Below are 17569 nucleotides of genomic sequence, written 5' to 3' on the forward strand. Positions count from 1 at the left end.
TTCTGTAATACATTATTTTAAACTTTAAACTTTAAAAATAATCCTTTACAATAAATTTTAATGATAAAAATTACTTATAGTCTACCAGGTGATGAAGGTTAGCCATGAAATTATATATAAAATGCATATCATAAGCAGTTTTAAAAAAGATTTATGTTATCTATTTGAGAGTGAGCACAGGTGCATGCTTGCACAGTGAGGAGGGGCAGAGGGATAAAGAGAATCTCAAGCAGATTCCCTGCTGAGCTTGGAGCCGGGACACAGGGCTTGAGATCATAACTAGAGCAAAACCAAGAGAGTTGGATGCTCAACTGGACTGAGCCACCCAGGCGCCCCTACAGGCATTTTTTTTTTTTAAACACGAAGGAAATACAGTTGACCCCAGAACAACAACAGGGTTAGGAACAAGGGATGCTGACCCTACACACAGTGGAGAATTTGCATATTACTTTTGATTCGCAAAAAACTTAACTACCAATAGCTGACTGTTGACCAGAAGTCTTATCGATAACGTAGTCAATTAACACATATTATGTATATGTATTATATGCTGTATTTTTTGTATCTCAATAAACTGAGATAAAGAATAGAAACTGTTATTAAGAAAATCACACGAAGAGAAAACACATCTGCAGTACTGTACTGTATTTATGGGAAAAAAATACAGATATAAACAGACCCATCCAGGGGTGCCTGGGTAGCACAGTTGGCTAAGCACTGGACTCTTGGTTTCAGCTCAGGTCATGATCTCAGGGTTGTGAGATTGAGCCCCATACTGGACTCCATGCTCAGCTCTGAGTCAGCTTGAAGCTCTCCCCCAACCCCTGCTCATGCTCTCTCTCTCCCTAAAATAAATAAATAAAACTTTAACATCCAGTTCAAACTTGTGTTGTTCAAGGGTCAACTGCCCAGGAAAATGTTTACAGTTACATCTAAGTTATGTGGTTATGGTGATTATATTTTCTCCTTTACAAATGTTTTATTTTCTGTTTCTGAAATGAGTCTGATTTGACAATGAGAAAAAATAAAACAAAATTACTTATAGAGTAATGTGAGCACCAAAAAAAGATCATCATTGCCCTGCTCTATCTAGAATGGCTAAGTGAGAAAGAGCACAGGAAGAGGCTGAAGTCTGACCCTGTGGGTTAATATACCAGCTTCTCAACTGTGAGACTACAAGCAGCATAATTCTTTCCTCATCTGTAAAACAAACATTTAAAGAGAGATAAAATCAGGATCTGACTCACACAACTCAATGAAATAAGGCAAGTACCTGGCACACAAGATGTCAAAAAGCCTAAGCTATTAAAAATCAAAAACAAAACAAAACAAAAAAATAAAAAAATAAAACAAAAAATAAATAAATAAATAAATAAATAATCAAAATCAAAAACAAAAAAACTCAGCAAACAAAATCATGATTAAGGTCAGTCTGAAATAGAAGAAGTCTATTGCCTCCCTCCCTCTCCAAAGAAGACTTCACTCAGAAATACTAGATAAAATTCAGCACTCCACACCCCTTACACATACAGCTGAGTTTGAAACCAAGACAGAAAGCAGAGTCCACAGTGCTGGAAACATAAAGGAATCAACCAGCAGTGAGCAGGTGCCAAAGCTGTAGGACTCAAGGGAGAAGGGATCTGGATATAGTTCTTAACATCTAAGGGCTGAGGACCGGGGATTTAATTGCAAGAGAGAGGAGTCCAGGCTGCAGGCGCCTTGCATGCCAGGAACCAGAACTGAGATAAATGCATAAAGCCAGAGGTCATGAAGGACTACACTTCCACCCCCCATGCCCCCATTAACCGGTGCTTAAAAAACTGCCCACCAGCCTGGAGAAGTAAGGAACCTTGTGGTTTGTCCAGGGCCTCATGGAAGAATAGAGTCCATAAGAAAAGGAAGCCCAGGCTCTCACCAGGCACAGATGGAACTCCAAATTCACATTATCCCAAAGCAATGACAACTAGCTAAACTTGTAGGGCCCCAGCAGAAGAGAAGACAAAACTCTCCTTAGGAATGCTTCCATAATCTAGCACATGGGATTCCCATGGAAACAAATCCCAACTCAAAATGAGCTTCCACTGGGAAAACAAAAAGACCACAAGAGGAAATAAGCCATCATATGGGAGAGTAACAGGAAACAAGAAATAGTACTCCAAGAATGAGATAATAATAGAATAATTTAAAAAGAGTCTCTAAAATAAGCATGTTTAAAGAATGGCAGAATGTTGGTAATTTGTTGAAAGCTGGGTAAAGGACACAGACAATTGCTACCATTCTCTCTTCCTTTGTATGCTAGAGATTTCCATAATAAAAAATTTTAACAATTCTATAACATAAAGTTTTTAAAAAGTTAAAATATGTTCAAAGTACTTTAAAAAAGGAATAGAGGGATCCCTGGGTGGCGCAGCGGTTTGGCGCCTGCCTTTGGCCCAGGGTGTGATCCTGGAGACCCGGGATTGAATCCCACGTCGGGCTCCCGGTGCATGGAGCCTGCTTCTCCCTCTGCCTGTGTCTCTGCCTCTCTCTCTCTCTCTCTATCATAAATAAATAAAAATTAAAAAAAAATAAAAATAAAAGTCTTTAAAAAAAAAGGAATAGAAAAAAAAAAGGAATAGAAACCAACTGGTAAAAAGAGGCAGATTTTTTTTTAAGAGGCAGATTTTTTAAAAGTCAAAAAAGTACAGAAATTAATCACAATATCAAGATAAACAATTTAAGTTATTAAGTAGCATAGAAAGAGCTGAAGAGAGAATTCAAAGTTGGAAAATAGAATATGAAAATATTTGGGAGCCTGGGTAGCTCAGCGATTAAGTGTCTGCCTTCAGCTTAGGGCGTGATCCTGGGGCCCTGGGATCCAGTCCCACAAGGCTCCCTGCATCGAGCCTGCTCCTCCCTCTGCCTGTGTCTCTGCCTCTGTCTCCGTGTCTCTCATAAATAAATAAATAAAATCTTAAGGGCAGCCTGGGGGGCTCGGTAGTTTAGCGCTGCCTTTAGCCCAGGGCCAGATCCCAGAGACCGGGGATTGAGTCCCACATTAGGCTTCCTGCATGGAGCCTGCTTCTCCCTCTGCCTGTGTCTCTGTCTCTCATGAATAAATAAATAAAATCTTTAAAAACAAAACAAAAAAAACTAGAATCTCTAAGGTCCTAATATTGTTTGAGAGTAGTACAAAAAGTCAAGAATGCAAGGTAAAATCTACCTGTAATCAAGAAAAGAACAGAAACTGAAATAGAACTTCTACCAGTAGAGGAGACAAAGCCTGAGTAAAAACAACACAAAACAAAAACAAAAAACAAAACCTCAAATGAACAAAAGACAGGAAAGGACAAAACAAGAAGCAAAGAGAACCCTTGGTCAAATTGAAAATCCAAATATAGAGGGCAGAAATAGACCCACATGTATCACCAATCCTAATAATTACATGGATATGTGGTCTTAAGATATAAAGACTGGTATGTGTAAGGAAAAAAATGTACTAGCACTTGTCAAAAGAAAGCCAGTCCTACCCTGGAATAATTTAATTCACCTCTCTCTGAAACTGATTACACAAATGAAACTTAGTAAGGATAAGGAAGATTTGAGTAACACAACTAATAAGTTTGATTCAGTAGACAGATATGCAACCCCACATCTATCAAAAGAAAAATTTACATTCTTTCCAAGCACACATGGAGAATTTATAGAAACTGACCATACACAAGGCCAACAAAAAGGACATTGTAACAAATTCTAGAAAGTTACTATCATACCAACTCTTTAACTATAATGGTTAGAGCTTTATTATAAAGCTGCAAGTTAGTATATTTTAAAAAACCCACATATTTGGAAACTAAAAAACACTCTTGAACAATCCATGAATTAAAGAAGCAATCACAAGTGAAATAATGAAATGTTTAGTATCAACCAATGAAAAATGTTACATATCAACATTTGTGGGATACAGGAAAAATGTGACCTTGAGAGAAATCTACAGCTTCAAATGCACTTATTAATAAGCAAGAAGAATTTCAGAAGATGTATTAAACATACAACTAAATAGGCTTAAAAAAACAGACCCAGAATACATGTAAAATTTGGAAAATGTAGTAAGATCAGTGGATAATAACACTGTCAATATTCAGGTTGTAACAGTATACTATAGCTTTGTAAAATGTTACCATTAGGGGTATCTATCTGGGTGGCTCAGTCAGTTAAATGTCTGACTTGGGCTCAGGTTCTGGGATTCAGCCCTGAGTTGGGCTCCCCACTCAGCAGGAAGTCTGCATCTCCTTTTCACTCTGCCCCTCCCCCTACTGTGTGCTGTCTCTCAATTTCAAATAAATAAATAAAATCTTAAATAAATAAATAAAATAAAAATAAAATGTCACCATTGGAGGAAACTGGGCAAAGTGTACAGGGATCTCTCTAACTTATCCTTTTTATAACAGCATGTGAATTTACAATGATCTCAGTGAAAATTTCAATTAAACAAAAGAGGGAAGAATACCAAACATTACCACCACCAGATGCTGGCGAGGATGTTGAATCCTCGTTCATTGTCAGTGGGAATGCAAAATAGTATAGCCACTTCGGAAGACAGTTTAGCAGCTTCCTACAAAACTAATCATACTCTTAACACACAACCCAGCAGTTGTGCTCCTTGGTGTTCACCCAAATGAGTTGAAAACATGTCTACACAAAAACCTGTACAAAGATGTTGATAGCAGCTTTATTCATATTTGCCAATCAACCAAGATGTTTCTCGATAGGTGAATGGATAAACAAACTGTGGTACATCCAGATTCAATGCTAAAAAGAAATGAGCTATCAAGCCATGAAAAGACATGGAGGGATCTTAAATGTATATTATTAAGTGAAAGAAGCTTATCTGAAAAGGCTATACACTGTATGATTCTATATGGTATTCTGAAGAAGGTAAAACTATGGAGCCAAAAAAAAAAAAGAAAAAATCAGGGGTTGCCAGGACTTAAAGAGAAAGGAGCACAGAGGATTTTTAGGGCAGTAAAACTATGTATGATACTACAGCGGTGGATATGTGCCATTATATATACATTTGTCAAAACTCACAGAACCTACAACATCAAGAGTGACTGGAAGATAAACTAGAGACTTTCGGGGATAATGATATCTCAGTATAGGTTCATTGACTGCAAAACTGTACCATTCCAGTCGGGTTTTTTTGTTTTTGTTTTTAAATTCATGAGACACACACACACACACACACACACACACACAGGCGGAGACATAGGCAGAGGCAGAAGCAGGCTCCCTGCGTGGGGCCTGATGCAGACCTCAATCCCGGGACTCTAGGATCATGACCTGAGCCAAAGGCAGACAGATGCTCAACCACTGAGCCACCCAGCTGCCTCTAATGGGGGATTTTGATAGTGGGGGAGGCTATGCATACGTGAGGGCAGGGACAATATGGGAAATCACTGTATCTTCCGCTCAGTTTTGTTATGAACCTAAGACTGCTCTAAAAAAATGAAATGGTGCCATTTGCATTAAAGAACAGAAACAAGAACAGGGCAAACCAGAAACAGTGGGAGCCACAAATATTTATTCAGTACCTATTATCTGCCATTGCTCTGCTGGGCACCAGGATACGATGATAAGCAAGGCAGATTGTGTTCCTGCTGTCTTAGAGTTTACCGTCAAGTGTAGGAATCAGATACCCAACAAGCCAACCCCACACAAACTCACAGAACCTACAACACCAAGAGTGACTGGCAGGTAAACTAGAGACTTTGGGGATAATGATGTTTCGGTATAAGTTCACTGACCCTATAAAAGTATAGTCATTGAATGTAAAAGTATGATCTACACTAAAGGTGAAGACAGTGCCTCTGAGGAAGCGATGTTTAAGGTGAGAACTGAAGGCTGGGTAAGAGTTAGCCTAGAGGAGTGTTCCAGGCAAAAGGACTAGCATATGGATAGGCCAGGGTGGCTGGAGTACAGTGATACATCAGGAGATTTCACAAAAATAAGGCTGACAAACTGGCAGGGATCAGATTGTGCAGATTGGGCTTTTCCAATTAGAGCAACTGACATCATACTTGGGTGGCATTAAAGGAATGACATAATCTGATTGGTTTTTTAGAAGATCATTCCAGCTACTGTGTAGAGAATGGATTAGAATGGGGGAGGGAAGACACAGACACTTGTTGACAGCTCCAGCAGCAAGTCGGCAGCCTGGATTAGGGAGATGACAGTGGAGGAGAAAAGTGGTCTAGACACTTAGGAGAGTTGGTAAGACCTGGTGAGGGACTGGACATCACCAGATGGAGTATGAGAGCGAGTCAACAAGAAGGTCTCTGATACGAATGACCAAAGGGAGAGAAATGTCCTTTAAGAGAAGGAAGAACTAAGGAGGAAATAATCGTAGGGGAGTAGGCTGGAAATCAGGAATTCGGCTTCATAGGTGTTAGACTTGTAGACTTGAGATGCCAGTAGAACATCGAAGTCGAAATGTCAAGAAGGTAGTTGGGGGATCCCTGGGTGGCGCAGCGGTTTAGCGCCTGCCTTTGGCTCAGGGCGCGATCCTGGAGACCCGGGATCGAATCCCATATCGGGCTCCCGGTGCATGGAACCTGCTTCTCCCTCTGCCTATGTCTCTGCCTCTCTCTCTCTCTGTGACTATCATAAATAAAATAAATTTAAAAAAAAAAAGAAAAAAAAAAGAAGGTAGTTGGGAATATGGCAGCTGAACTCAGAATGGAAACAAGGGCCAAACGATGCATACTGGAGTCAATGGCTTGTGGACAGTAGTTAAAACCCTGAGAGTGAAAGAAATTGCCCAGGGCGGGGTGGGGGTGGGGGTACAGAGAAGGGGCGCTAAGCCCTGGAGAACTTGGGGTTCTAGTGGTCACACAGAAGAGACAGAGAAAGGAAAATAAGCTAATGGAGGGGATATGGAGAGCAAAGGAAGAGAATGTTTGGAGGAGAGGAGTCTACTGTATTCGATGTCACTGAGAAATCAAGTGAGATGAGAGCAGGCTGGGCTTAGCAGCATGGAGGTCACTGGGAGGCCTCACCAAGAGGAACTTCAGGAACACGGAAGAGACAGAGTCTAGACTGCAGTGTGTTGAGGGGTGAGCTGGAGGTGACAAAGTGGAGGTAGGAGTGCAAACAATGCCTCTGGGAAGCTCTGCTGTGGGGACGGAGACAAGAGCTAAGCTGGAAAGAGATGTGTAGTCAAGGGAAGGTTTTTTAAAAATGACTTCTCATTCTCCTGTAACAAATGAACCAGACAGATTTATGGATTAAAGGAGCTTATTGTTGTGTTTTTAAATCTGGGAGACAGGAGAACACATATGAATGTGGAAAAAGTTTCAGAAGCCAGTGGGTCCAAAAAGTCAGGGAAATAGCCCTTTCTCTGATGAAGCAAGTCCCTGAAAATTAGGAGGGGAATGGGGTCTCAGATGCATGTGGTGGGATCAGTGTTTGGTAAGAAGGGTAAGGACTTCAGTTAAGTCATGACCATGTATCTATAAGAATTCAATGTAAATTTGGGGCACCTGGGTGGCTAAGTCAGGTACTCTGCCTTCGGCTCAGGTCCTGATCTGGGGTCTTAGGATAGAGCCCTGCACAGCAGGCTCCCTGCTCAGTGGGGAGTCTGCTCCTCCCTCTGCTCTCCCCCCACTGCTCATGCTCTCTCTGTCAAATAAATAATAAATAAAATCTTTTAAAAAAAAAGAATTCAATGTAAATAAAGCTTAATTCTACCTAAAGAAGAAACATGCCCATGCCCTTATTTTTACTTTTAAAGATTTTATTTATTTACTCATGAGAGAGAGAGAGAGAGAGAGAGAGAGAGAGAGGCAGAGGGGCTCCCCTGAGGGGAGCCCAACGTGGGGCTTGATCCCAGGACCCTGGGATCACGACCTGAGCTGAAGGCAGACGTTCAACCACTCAGCCCCCCAGGTGCCATGCACATGCCCCTATTTTAATGTGGAAAGAAGCAGCTTCAAAAGTACAATGGTTTCTCAACAAGGAGAAAAAGAAAAGATTTTTTTTTTTAAGTGCTGACTAAAGTGCAACAGTTTTAGCTCACATAATCCTGAAATGTTTCAGAGAACTCCAGATTATGAGAGTTTGGTCACAGCTCTGGAAAACTTGAAAAGGAATTGTTTCAAAGCAGCGTCTAGGATTTATGGAGCCTACAAAGGGAGAAAAGCCTGAAGAAATACAGCTTCAAGATGTGTATTGGTGCTAACGCCAGTCTGACCTAACCTGCTTGATGGTATAAATTTACAAAGATCTTCCACACTCGTATTCTTCTTCCACTTTGGTAATATCTTTACAGTTGCTCCCTGAGCATGGTGGGAGAGGATTACCATCCTCTGGGATACAAGTATGTATGGGTTCAGAGGGGTAGGTTAGGACACCTGTCCCTAGTACTACAGCAAGCAAGCAGTGGAGCAAGGATCTAAATCCATGCCTTCTGGCCCTAAAACCAATGTTGATTTAATAATTAAATCTGTTACTAATTGACATGTTTGCTGAGTATTTATACCTTAACCTTTTGGGGTTAATGTCTAAAAGAGCAACCAAGCTGTCTCACAGATCACCACAGACATCTCAGGCATCACAGAATGCCTAGGCTGGAAGCACCGCTGGCAGAGCCAAATGAGAGGGCTCATTTGAGAACTTGAGTTCTAGGTCCCAATCCTCTCCTGAGTGACAGTTTGGTCACCCAGGTGACTATGCGGAGAGACATGAACTCAACACAGATACTGAAAGGAGATTCAACGAAAACTCAAGGGTACCAAACTCTTCAGTGACCAAGACCGAAACACAAAGAAACAGTCCAAGGCAGTGCCTGACGAAAACATGGCATATGTTCTCTTTCTAATTATACAACGTAAAGCAGGTTTCTCAACCTGGCACTACAGACATCTTGAACCAGGTAATTCTACGATGTGCACCAGCATCTCCCCCATCCCAGTCAGCACAGCCAAACAACATCTGGGAGCAGGGTTGTTGGTGGGTTGGGGGGGGGGGGGGGAGATCAACCTCAATTAAGAACCTCTGATGAGACTCCACTGTGACGGCAGAAGCTAAGGGCATGCAAGACAGACCTACAAAGAAAAGTGAGGGATGCTTATGATCTTATTTTTATTCATGCAATAGTTTGCACAATCTTCATGAAAAGCATCAAATATTCCAAAGACATGCAGTATATACCTAGAAAAGTAGGACTAGCCCAAGAAATGGCACCTTATTATTTAGACAAACTCTTGGCAATAGATTCCAGAGACCAAGCAGTCAGCCATCCTTCAAGCTTCCCACACTCAGTAACCCTGGAGGCTGCCAAAGTATGCAAAAAAAAAAAAATATATATATATATATACACACACACACACACACACACACACACACACACACACACACACACACTTTGGCTCCCCCCATGCCTATCAAGCGATTGCTCATCTTTCTATTCTCTGGGAGGAAGTCCACCCCCTTCTGGAAACCTGGCTTCACTAACAGGCTCAAGACAGACAAAGCCTGTATTGCCTGAACTACCCTCTTCCCAGGAAGACAGAGGACTACCCCTCATAGGCCAGCAACACCCCCCACTTGGATGTGTGCTGACAGGGCTCTACTGAGCTCCCTCGAGAGAAGGGACACTCAGCTCTTTGTCTGTTGCCTTGTTTTACAATTGTTTACTCTGCCCATCGAAATCTGATGGGCTTTAGAATGCTTGGCTCAATGGCATTATCCATCTTCCCATCACCCTAGTGTCAGAGAATACTATACTCTGTCCAATGATCTGGGCCTTAAGAAACAATTATTTTCTAAGAGTTTCTTTAAAGAGAATCCATAAAATTATTTTGATTTCATATGTTCTAAGAAAGGGATTACAGAACAAAGGAAACTGTGGAGTCCTTAAGCTTTTAAATTTTGTTTTTTGATCAGCAGGTGCCTGCCCACCTGCACCCCCCAAAGTCTTGCAAGATACTTTTGAGTATTCCTGTTGGTTTACCAAGCTATGCTAGCTACGCTGTAGACAAAATTAATGTTTTTACCTTGGTATGTAAATGTCTGAAACAAAACCTTGTTTTTAAAATATCTGCAGCACAGCTAAGACTGGGCAGTTGGGCTTCTACTGACTTTGGACAGAGTGAAATTACTGCAATTCTAGACCAATGCCCCTTAAGGTTTCCACATGGGTTCTGCTTAAAACGTGAGCTCCTTAGTTCCATGAAGCTCAGGCCTGGCCCAAAGAAGCCTCAGTGAAAGTCTGGTGCATTAAAGAACAAAATGCACACGGCAACACATTGACAGTATTACCTGCAGAAGATCTTTGTAACTGTTGGTCAGAGCAAGGCATATTCCATTTCTGCTCTCTACAAGTTAACTGCCTCAGAAAAACAAAAGACTGTGAACAATAAAAAAGCTGGCTAGTTTCATGGTCTGTAAGGGTTTCAACAGGCTCTCCCCGAGGGTATTTTTTCAGTCCCCCCCTTCCTAAGCATAACTTTAAAAAAAGATGTTTTAATCAGCAAGCATATTATTTACTCCTTTAAAGGCAGGATTAGACAAAGGAGGAGGGTACAGAATGAAGTAATTTTATAAAATTAAACTCAAAAGGAAAGGGTGATGTGCATCTGAGGTTGTTTTTTAAGATTTTATTTATTTATTCATGAGAGACACAGAGACACAGAGAGAAAGGCAGAGACACAGGCAGGGAGAAGCAGGCTCCATGCAGGGAGCCCAGTGCCGGACTCGATCCCAGGATCCCAGGATCCCAGGACCCCGGGACCCTGGGGTCGTGCCCTGAGCCGAAGGCAGATGCTCAACTGCTGAGCCACCCAGGCAGCCCACACATCTGAGGTTTTAAAGTCACTGTTACCCAAGGACCCCCTAACCCATTTCTCAATCTCCAAATCCAAGGGGAGGGGGAATTTTAGGGTGTGAGATGAGGCCTCCACTCTGTTGGTGTTTGTAAAACATCCTAGCAGGTGCTCTGCCAGGCAGTCTATAATTAGTCAAATACGCCTTAGAAACTTAAAATGAACCCAAAGGGTTTCAGAAAACCAACAGCCAGCCCCTGAGCACTGAGCTGTGTCTTCACAGGGCTGCTGTGCCCAGAGCACCAAGCTGGGTGCCTGCCGGTGTGCACCCGTGTGTGCATGCACACGCCGCTTCTGAAGAGGCTCTTTTTTCAGAGCTCTAATGGCTTGACCTCAACACCTGCTGCACTTCCTGAAGACAGACAGGCTCTGGAGCTCCACTTGTTCCTCGCACGCGGCTGCACTTTCTAGGAACGACCGCACACACGCAGAGGCTGGCCAGCTGCCAAGGCGGGAGCAGCCCAGCCGCCTTGGGCCTGAACTTTCCCAGTGCTGTCAGGGCGGGAGCCCACTGCGGGCTGACTCAGCGGCCGCAGGGAACTCTGCCAGCCGCAGGCAGCGCGGGGGCTGCAGGCAACTCACAGATGTTTTGCTAAACTAAAGCAATCAGCCAGGAGGCGGGCCTGGGCCGGCGGCCAGGCTGCCGCTGTCGTGGAAACTGGGACTCTCTGATCCAAGTCCCAGCTCAGCCTCTACCTCCTGGCGATCTGCGGGAAGGCCCGGGTGCCCCCGGGTGCCAGTGGGCACCTCACCCGCTTCCCAGCCTGTTGGTGTGGACTCAGCAGAGGACAGTGCTCTGTGCATAAAGAACACCTGGAGCACTCCGACCTACCGGGTGCTGCTAGCTCAGTCAAACCTCACACCATCCCTGGGAGGTACGCTTCATCATTTTCACTTCCCAGATGAAAGGACACAGGCTCAGAGAGATTGAGAGCCCTACCGACAGGTCACAGGGTAATAAATGGAAGAGATGAGAATGGAACCATACTTTGCCAGCTCTGGAATCCACTGGAAACACTGCTGTGGTAAAACTCAGATCAACTACGCAGTGCTCCTTTATACAAAGACACTGTGTTTTCAGGTTCCAAAGGACTTTTCTTAGATGACTTCTCAGTTGCCCTGTGAAAACCCATAGTTCTTCACGACTCATTTCCAAAGAGCACCACTGGGCCACATGAAGAGCACATACTTATGAGTACCTAGAAACTACTGGCTTTGTCACAAGCTCCCTAAGCACCAAAGTGTCACTTAACCTGGAACAACTCATCAGCAACTCCCATTCTTTGAGTGAGGAAAAACTGCACTGCAGGTCAGAAAGAAAAGAGGAAACAGAAGCCAAAAGCCTGGTTGAGAACACCTTAGAGTCCTGAGACTCCACACCAAGATAATTCTTTAAGATTCCAGAATCTGAATTTTTTAAAGCTCCCAAGACGACTTTGATGCTCAGCCATGTTTGAAAATCACTTAAGCCTGCCTTGGCTAAACTGGGAATTCTGAGGTCTACCCTTTCCTATTTCAAAGGGGGTGGTGTAAGGGTGAAATGATGCAATCATGCAGGCATGATTTGGAAAATATACACAATGCAAGAGCTTCTTGTCAGCTACACTTAGCTATAAACAACAAAACTGTCCTTAAAGAGCACTACGCTGGTTTAGCCTGGAGCTAAGCAATAGTCTTATGCAAAACTGTTCTTTTACTAAAAAAACTGTAATTAGAGTTACAATTGCATTTTTAGATATCCCTCATAACACTGTTGCAACCTCTTCCTTCCTTTAAAAAAAAAAAAAACAGATTGTACTAACATTCTTTCACATCCCACTTGAAACAATCTATATTTGGAGGAAGCTGCACATTTCATTGCTGTAATCAAGAAAACAACTAGGAGAAAAAAAAAAATATCACAGTCTATGCATTACTAGGCTGTTGGGTCACTGAGTTGGGTGAGAAGGCCCAGACTGGCAGAGATCCTGACCCTGGCAGTACTTCTCTCAGTTGGCCTTTGGGAAGAATAAATGACCCCCTGCACCATGAAGACTGACCTGCTTGAGCTGCTCATCCAGATTCCAGCTTGGCTGCCCAGCTGTGGAGACTGAAGGTGGGGCCTTGGAAGCATCTTTGGTATGGTCTTCTTTAGCTTGCTGTGCACGCAATGGAAGCCCTGGCCCTGGAAGCAGACCAGATCCAGGTGCTGCTCTGGGGTCCTGGCGAGCCACTTTCTGCACATGAAAATACTTGGAAGCGGCCTGGGCCTCTTTCTCAGCCACCTCTGCAACTTCATCATCCCCATCCTCATCTTCCAGACCTCCTTCCTCCTCCTCGGGCTCTGAGTTCACGTTGCTCCGTTCAAAAACTCGGGCCACTGCTGAGGCTGGTGGCCCTCTGGCTAAGGAACCCAGGGCAGGGCTGCTAGATGGCCTCCCAGGGGTGGCAGAAAGGAGAGTCTGCTGCGTGACCAGCTTCTGGGCATACAAGAACGGGGCTTCTCTCATCTGCTGTCCCTGCTTCTCTCTGGCATCCATCTGCAGAGGAGCCAGGGGAGGGGCCTGCTGGGGTGGTGGCTGCCGAGGCTGCTTCTGTTGTGCCAGTGGTTCCATCACTGTCTCAAGCTTCACCCGCCAATTGGCATGGCTCTGAACCTGGGTACAGCCCAGCCGGCACACTGGGTCTAAACCTTAAGTGATTAACAGAAACCATAAAGAAGGAGAAACAAGGGGGGGGGGACAGTAAAACAGATATTAAAAAACTTTCTTTTTTCTAGTAAAAGGTATGACTTCTAAACATTAATCATATGCTCTAAGCCCTGGTTCTAAGAGGAGTGGTGGTGGGAGCTTGGGGTGGGGGTGGGGTGCGGTAGGGAATGGTGTGAAGAAGAACGGGATTTACGAGAGGAAATTCGGGATGTATCTCAGCAGTGGTGGACAAATGTGGGTATAAAAAATAAATCCAGACAGTTTCGAGCCTGCAAAACTCTGTGTTCTGATCTCTCTCTCTCTCGACATTATCAAACATTAGCGTGTTTATCACCGAAAAGGCAACCGGGTTTGTACTGTACAAAAGTTGTAAGTAAGAAAACCACAATAAAAAGGGAAAGAAGGGCCTGTCTACAAAGGAGAGAGCACGGCTTATGTTCCCAGGCCCATGAGAGAAAGAAAGCACCGCCCTAGCTAGGCACAGAGCTATCAGGCAGACAGAATGAGCTCTCTCCTACAAAAGCAGAACACAGCAAACTGCTCTTAGGTTTAAACTTTTCAAATTTCCCCGATCGCATGGCCGGCCTGCTTTTCAAGTGGGCTGAGCCTCGCTAACTGTACATTATAGCCTCAAAAAAGAATCCAATTTCAACAACATGAAAGAAAGAAACATGCAAGGGGGCAACAGTTTCAAATTGCAATGGTCAGCTCAAAACAAAAAAACAAAACAAAACAAAAAAACAAACAGGGAGGAATTCCTCTGGAGATTTTAAAGTTAATTAAATTGTAACAGAGAGCAATATTGTATAAACAACAAGTTAATGCTGCTTTTTCATAAGTGGCCAAGTAAATCTCTTCACATCCCTCTTCTTTCTGATTCACTTCCACTGTGACATTCTATGACAAATGCACACAAAAAAGGCTTTCAGGCCCAAAGTGTTCTGGGGGCAGGTTTATCAGCATTCTTACCAATCAGTCTCCAAACACATCCCCCCTTTCACACCCTCTTCTCCACTCTGGCTTCCCCTTTCCCTTCCTCCTCTCCAGATCTCCACTCCCCCACCCCCCCCACCCGAGGAACCTCACTCCAGTTCTGTTTCCTCAGCAAGTCTCCATAATTGAAGGGGGATTACTAGGCACACGCACATTTTAGGTGAACAGGACTTGCAACAATGGCATACAGTGTTGTCATCACATGAAAGAACTCAATTGCACAGGTTGAGACTTGATATTTGCGTTGTTTCACTGTTTTCCAACTGAGACTAAAGATTTAAAAAAAAAAACGAACGGGGGTGGGGGAGAGAAGGGGGTAGGAATCACCTTCATAGCAATAAAAACTGCCTGGGTCTATTAATCTCTTAATGGGCAGGGGGAAGGTGCAACTCTTTAAAGCGAGGTGAAAAAAGTAGAGATGAAAAATTCTCATTGTTTATCTGAGAAGCGCTTGCTTTGGCCTTTCGCGTTCAGTGCAAGACTCAAATCCCAGTCTGCCTCTTTACTTGCCTTTTTAACTTCCTCTCCTGGCGCTTGAGAAAGTGTGACTTTAACGCCCCTAGCGCTTCTTTCAGTCGGCTTTGGCCCTCTTTATAGTGTAACGAAATATGAAAAGATTTTCAATCCAGCATTCAATCCAGCCGGCAAAAGGATATACATTGAGGATTTAAAAAAAGAAAAAAAACTGGCGTCCAAAAAAAAAAAAAATTAAAAGACTACAGCAAACAATCGGGTGATCATTTTAACTTTCCTTATAATAATAGTAATAATAATAATAATAATAATAATAATAATAATAAAAACTTCCTTTATAATCACTACAATGTATCGCAAAGGGAATCGTTTTTCAGCCGGGCCCTGCCGGGCCCCGAACCCCCGCCTCCCGAGCGGCCGCACCATCTTCCCGGCGCGCTGTCCCCAGCGGGGGGGGGGGGGGGGGGGCTGCCTCCTCGGTGAGATGGAGAGGACTCAGTGCCCCAGGTCACACGCCCTCCTCCCGAGAGCCCACCTACCCCGTCCCGAAGCAGAAAGGTCCAAACAACAATGCCACTTGCCTACATAGAGAAAACTTGTGTCCCTCGCAAATCTAAGCCACTCCGTCCCTAAACCCGGCCCCCTCCCCCATTTCCCCCGAAGCCCCCGGACCGCCGGGCCGGGGCCCTGGGCCCCCCCCCCGCCCCATCACTCCGACCTCCCCCGAGCCCTCCAGCCAATCCGCGGGCGCTCCCCGGCCGCCCCGACCGCATCACCCTCGCCCTCGCAGCTCCCATCTCTTTATCTCACCCCCCACCCCGGGGTGCGCGGCGCGTGGGGTCCGCTCCCCGCGCCCTCACCTTCCCCCGCACACCTGCCTCCCCTCGCAGCCCTCCGGCCCCTCCACCTGCAGCAGCCCCCGCCCCCGCGCGGCTGAGCGAGCCGGGCCCCACGAGGCTTACCCGACCGGGGCGCTCCGGGGTCCTCCGGCGTCAGGCCCCGGCTCCAGCCGCTGCGCCTCGGCCTCCTCCGCAGCCGGGGGCCACAGCCGGGGCGGGGCCCGCACCGGAAGCGGCGCCGCGGGGCCGGGGCCGCGAGCCCGGGGCGGGGCCGCACTGGCCGGGGCGGGGCCTGAGGCCGGAAGCGGCCAAAAAGGGAGCGAGGGGCGGGGCCAAGCAGGAAGTGACTTCAGGGACGGCCCCGCCCCGCCGAGTCGGCGGCGGAAGCGGACGGACGCCGGCGGTGATTTCGGCCAATGGGAAGGCGCGCACGCCGCGGACTTCCGGCGTCAGGACTTCCGCGCGGAGTTGAAAAGAGTCTGTCTGTGTTGCTCCTCGTCCGCGCGCCCTGCGGCCGCAGAGGGTGGTGTGGCGCGGCGTCGGGTTGGGAGGAAGACACAGGAAACACGACGGCTGCCCGCGGGGTTTTTTTCTGCTTCGGTTGCTTTCCCGCGCTGCCTGCTTTCAAGTCGATCTTCCTCTGAGATTCCCGCTTCCAGGTCAGTGTTCCCGTGAACCTCCTGGGCTGAGACCTGGCTGCCCCCTGAGGATGCTTCGTCCCCTGGGCAAGGCGTATCCTCCCTTCCCGGGTCCAGAGGGTGGGGGCGCTCTGTGTGGAAGACGCTCCCCTCTTGGAAAAACCCTCGCTTCCCCGACGCTTACTCTTAAGACTTTGCCGCCTGTCGAACCGCCCTTCGAGATCTGCCGTTCACTGGGGCGGCCAGCTCCTGCTCTTGCTTTCCTCTCGCCTATCTGCCACCTGGATAATGTCAGGTGGGTTAATGAGGCCCCGTTACCATCTGGGCCTCATCTCTAGCGACCGTGACATCAGCCCCCCATCTCTAGCGACCCTGACATCAGCCCCCCCATCTCTAGCGACCCTGACATCAGCCCCCCCATCTCCAGCGACCTTGACATCGGCCCCCCATCTCTAGCGACCCTGACAGCGGCCCCCATCTCTAGCGACCCTGACATCGGCCCCCCCATCTCTAGCGACCCTGACATCAGCCCCCCCATCTCCAGCGACCCTGACAGCGGCCCCCATCTCTAGCGACCCTGACATCGGCCCCCATCTCTAGCGACCCTGACACCAGCCCTCTCATCTCTAGTGACCCTGACACCAGCCCCCCATCTCTAGCGACCCTGACATCGGCCCCCATCTCTAGCGACCCTGACAGCAGCCCCCCCATCTCTAGCGACCCTGACAGCGGCCCCCCCATCTCTAGCAACCCTGACATCGGCCCCCCATCTCTAGCGACCCTGACATAGCACCCCCCCATCTCTAGCGACCCTGACATCGGCCCCCCCATCTCTAGCGACCCTGACATCGGCCCCCTATCTCTAGCGACCCTGACATCAGCACCCCCCCATCTCTAGCGGCCCTGACATCGGCCCCCCCATCTCTAGCGACCCTGACATCAGCCCCCCATCTCTAGCGACCCTGACACCAGCCCCCCATGTCTAGCAACCCTGACAGCAGCCCCCCATCTCTAGCGACCCTGACATCAGCACCCCCCCATCCTAGTCAAAAATCAGGACTTGTCACCAGAAA

At 46.2% G+C, this 17569-nt stretch overlaps 2 protein-coding genes across 3 annotated transcripts in view; one reads left to right on the forward strand and one right to left on the reverse strand.

The window, feature by feature from the left end:
- Positions 1-16070, reverse strand: part of ARID3B (AT-rich interaction domain 3B) — a 54598-nt gene extending 38528 nt beyond the window's left edge. For both annotated transcript variants that reach the window (XM_055320099.1, XM_055320098.1), the window contains exons 1-2: positions 15982-16070; positions 12902-13533 (exon numbers count right to left, since the gene is read on the reverse strand). In XM_055320099.1, the coding sequence (XP_055176074.1) occupies positions 12902-13456 (555 nt within the window). In that variant the 5' untranslated portion in view covers positions 13457-13533; positions 15982-16070. The remainder of the gene's footprint in view (positions 1-12901; positions 13534-15981) is intronic.
- LOC129506162 (basic proline-rich protein-like) lies at positions 15369-17286 on the forward strand. Its single transcript, XM_055319615.1, has 5 exons — positions 15369-15452; positions 15683-15858; positions 15933-16112; positions 16864-17067; positions 17127-17286. Exons 1-5 carry the CDS (start codon positions 15369-15371, stop codon positions 17284-17286), a joined length of 804 nt encoding a protein of 267 aa, XP_055175590.1.
- Positions 17287-17569: the final 283 nt, after the last annotated feature.

The sequence above is a fragment of the Nyctereutes procyonoides genome, unplaced genomic scaffold, assembly GCF_905146905.1.
Source record: "Nyctereutes procyonoides isolate TBG_1078 unplaced genomic scaffold, NYPRO_anot_genome, whole genome shotgun sequence".
NCBI lineage: Eukaryota > Metazoa > Chordata > Mammalia > Carnivora > Canidae > Nyctereutes > Nyctereutes procyonoides.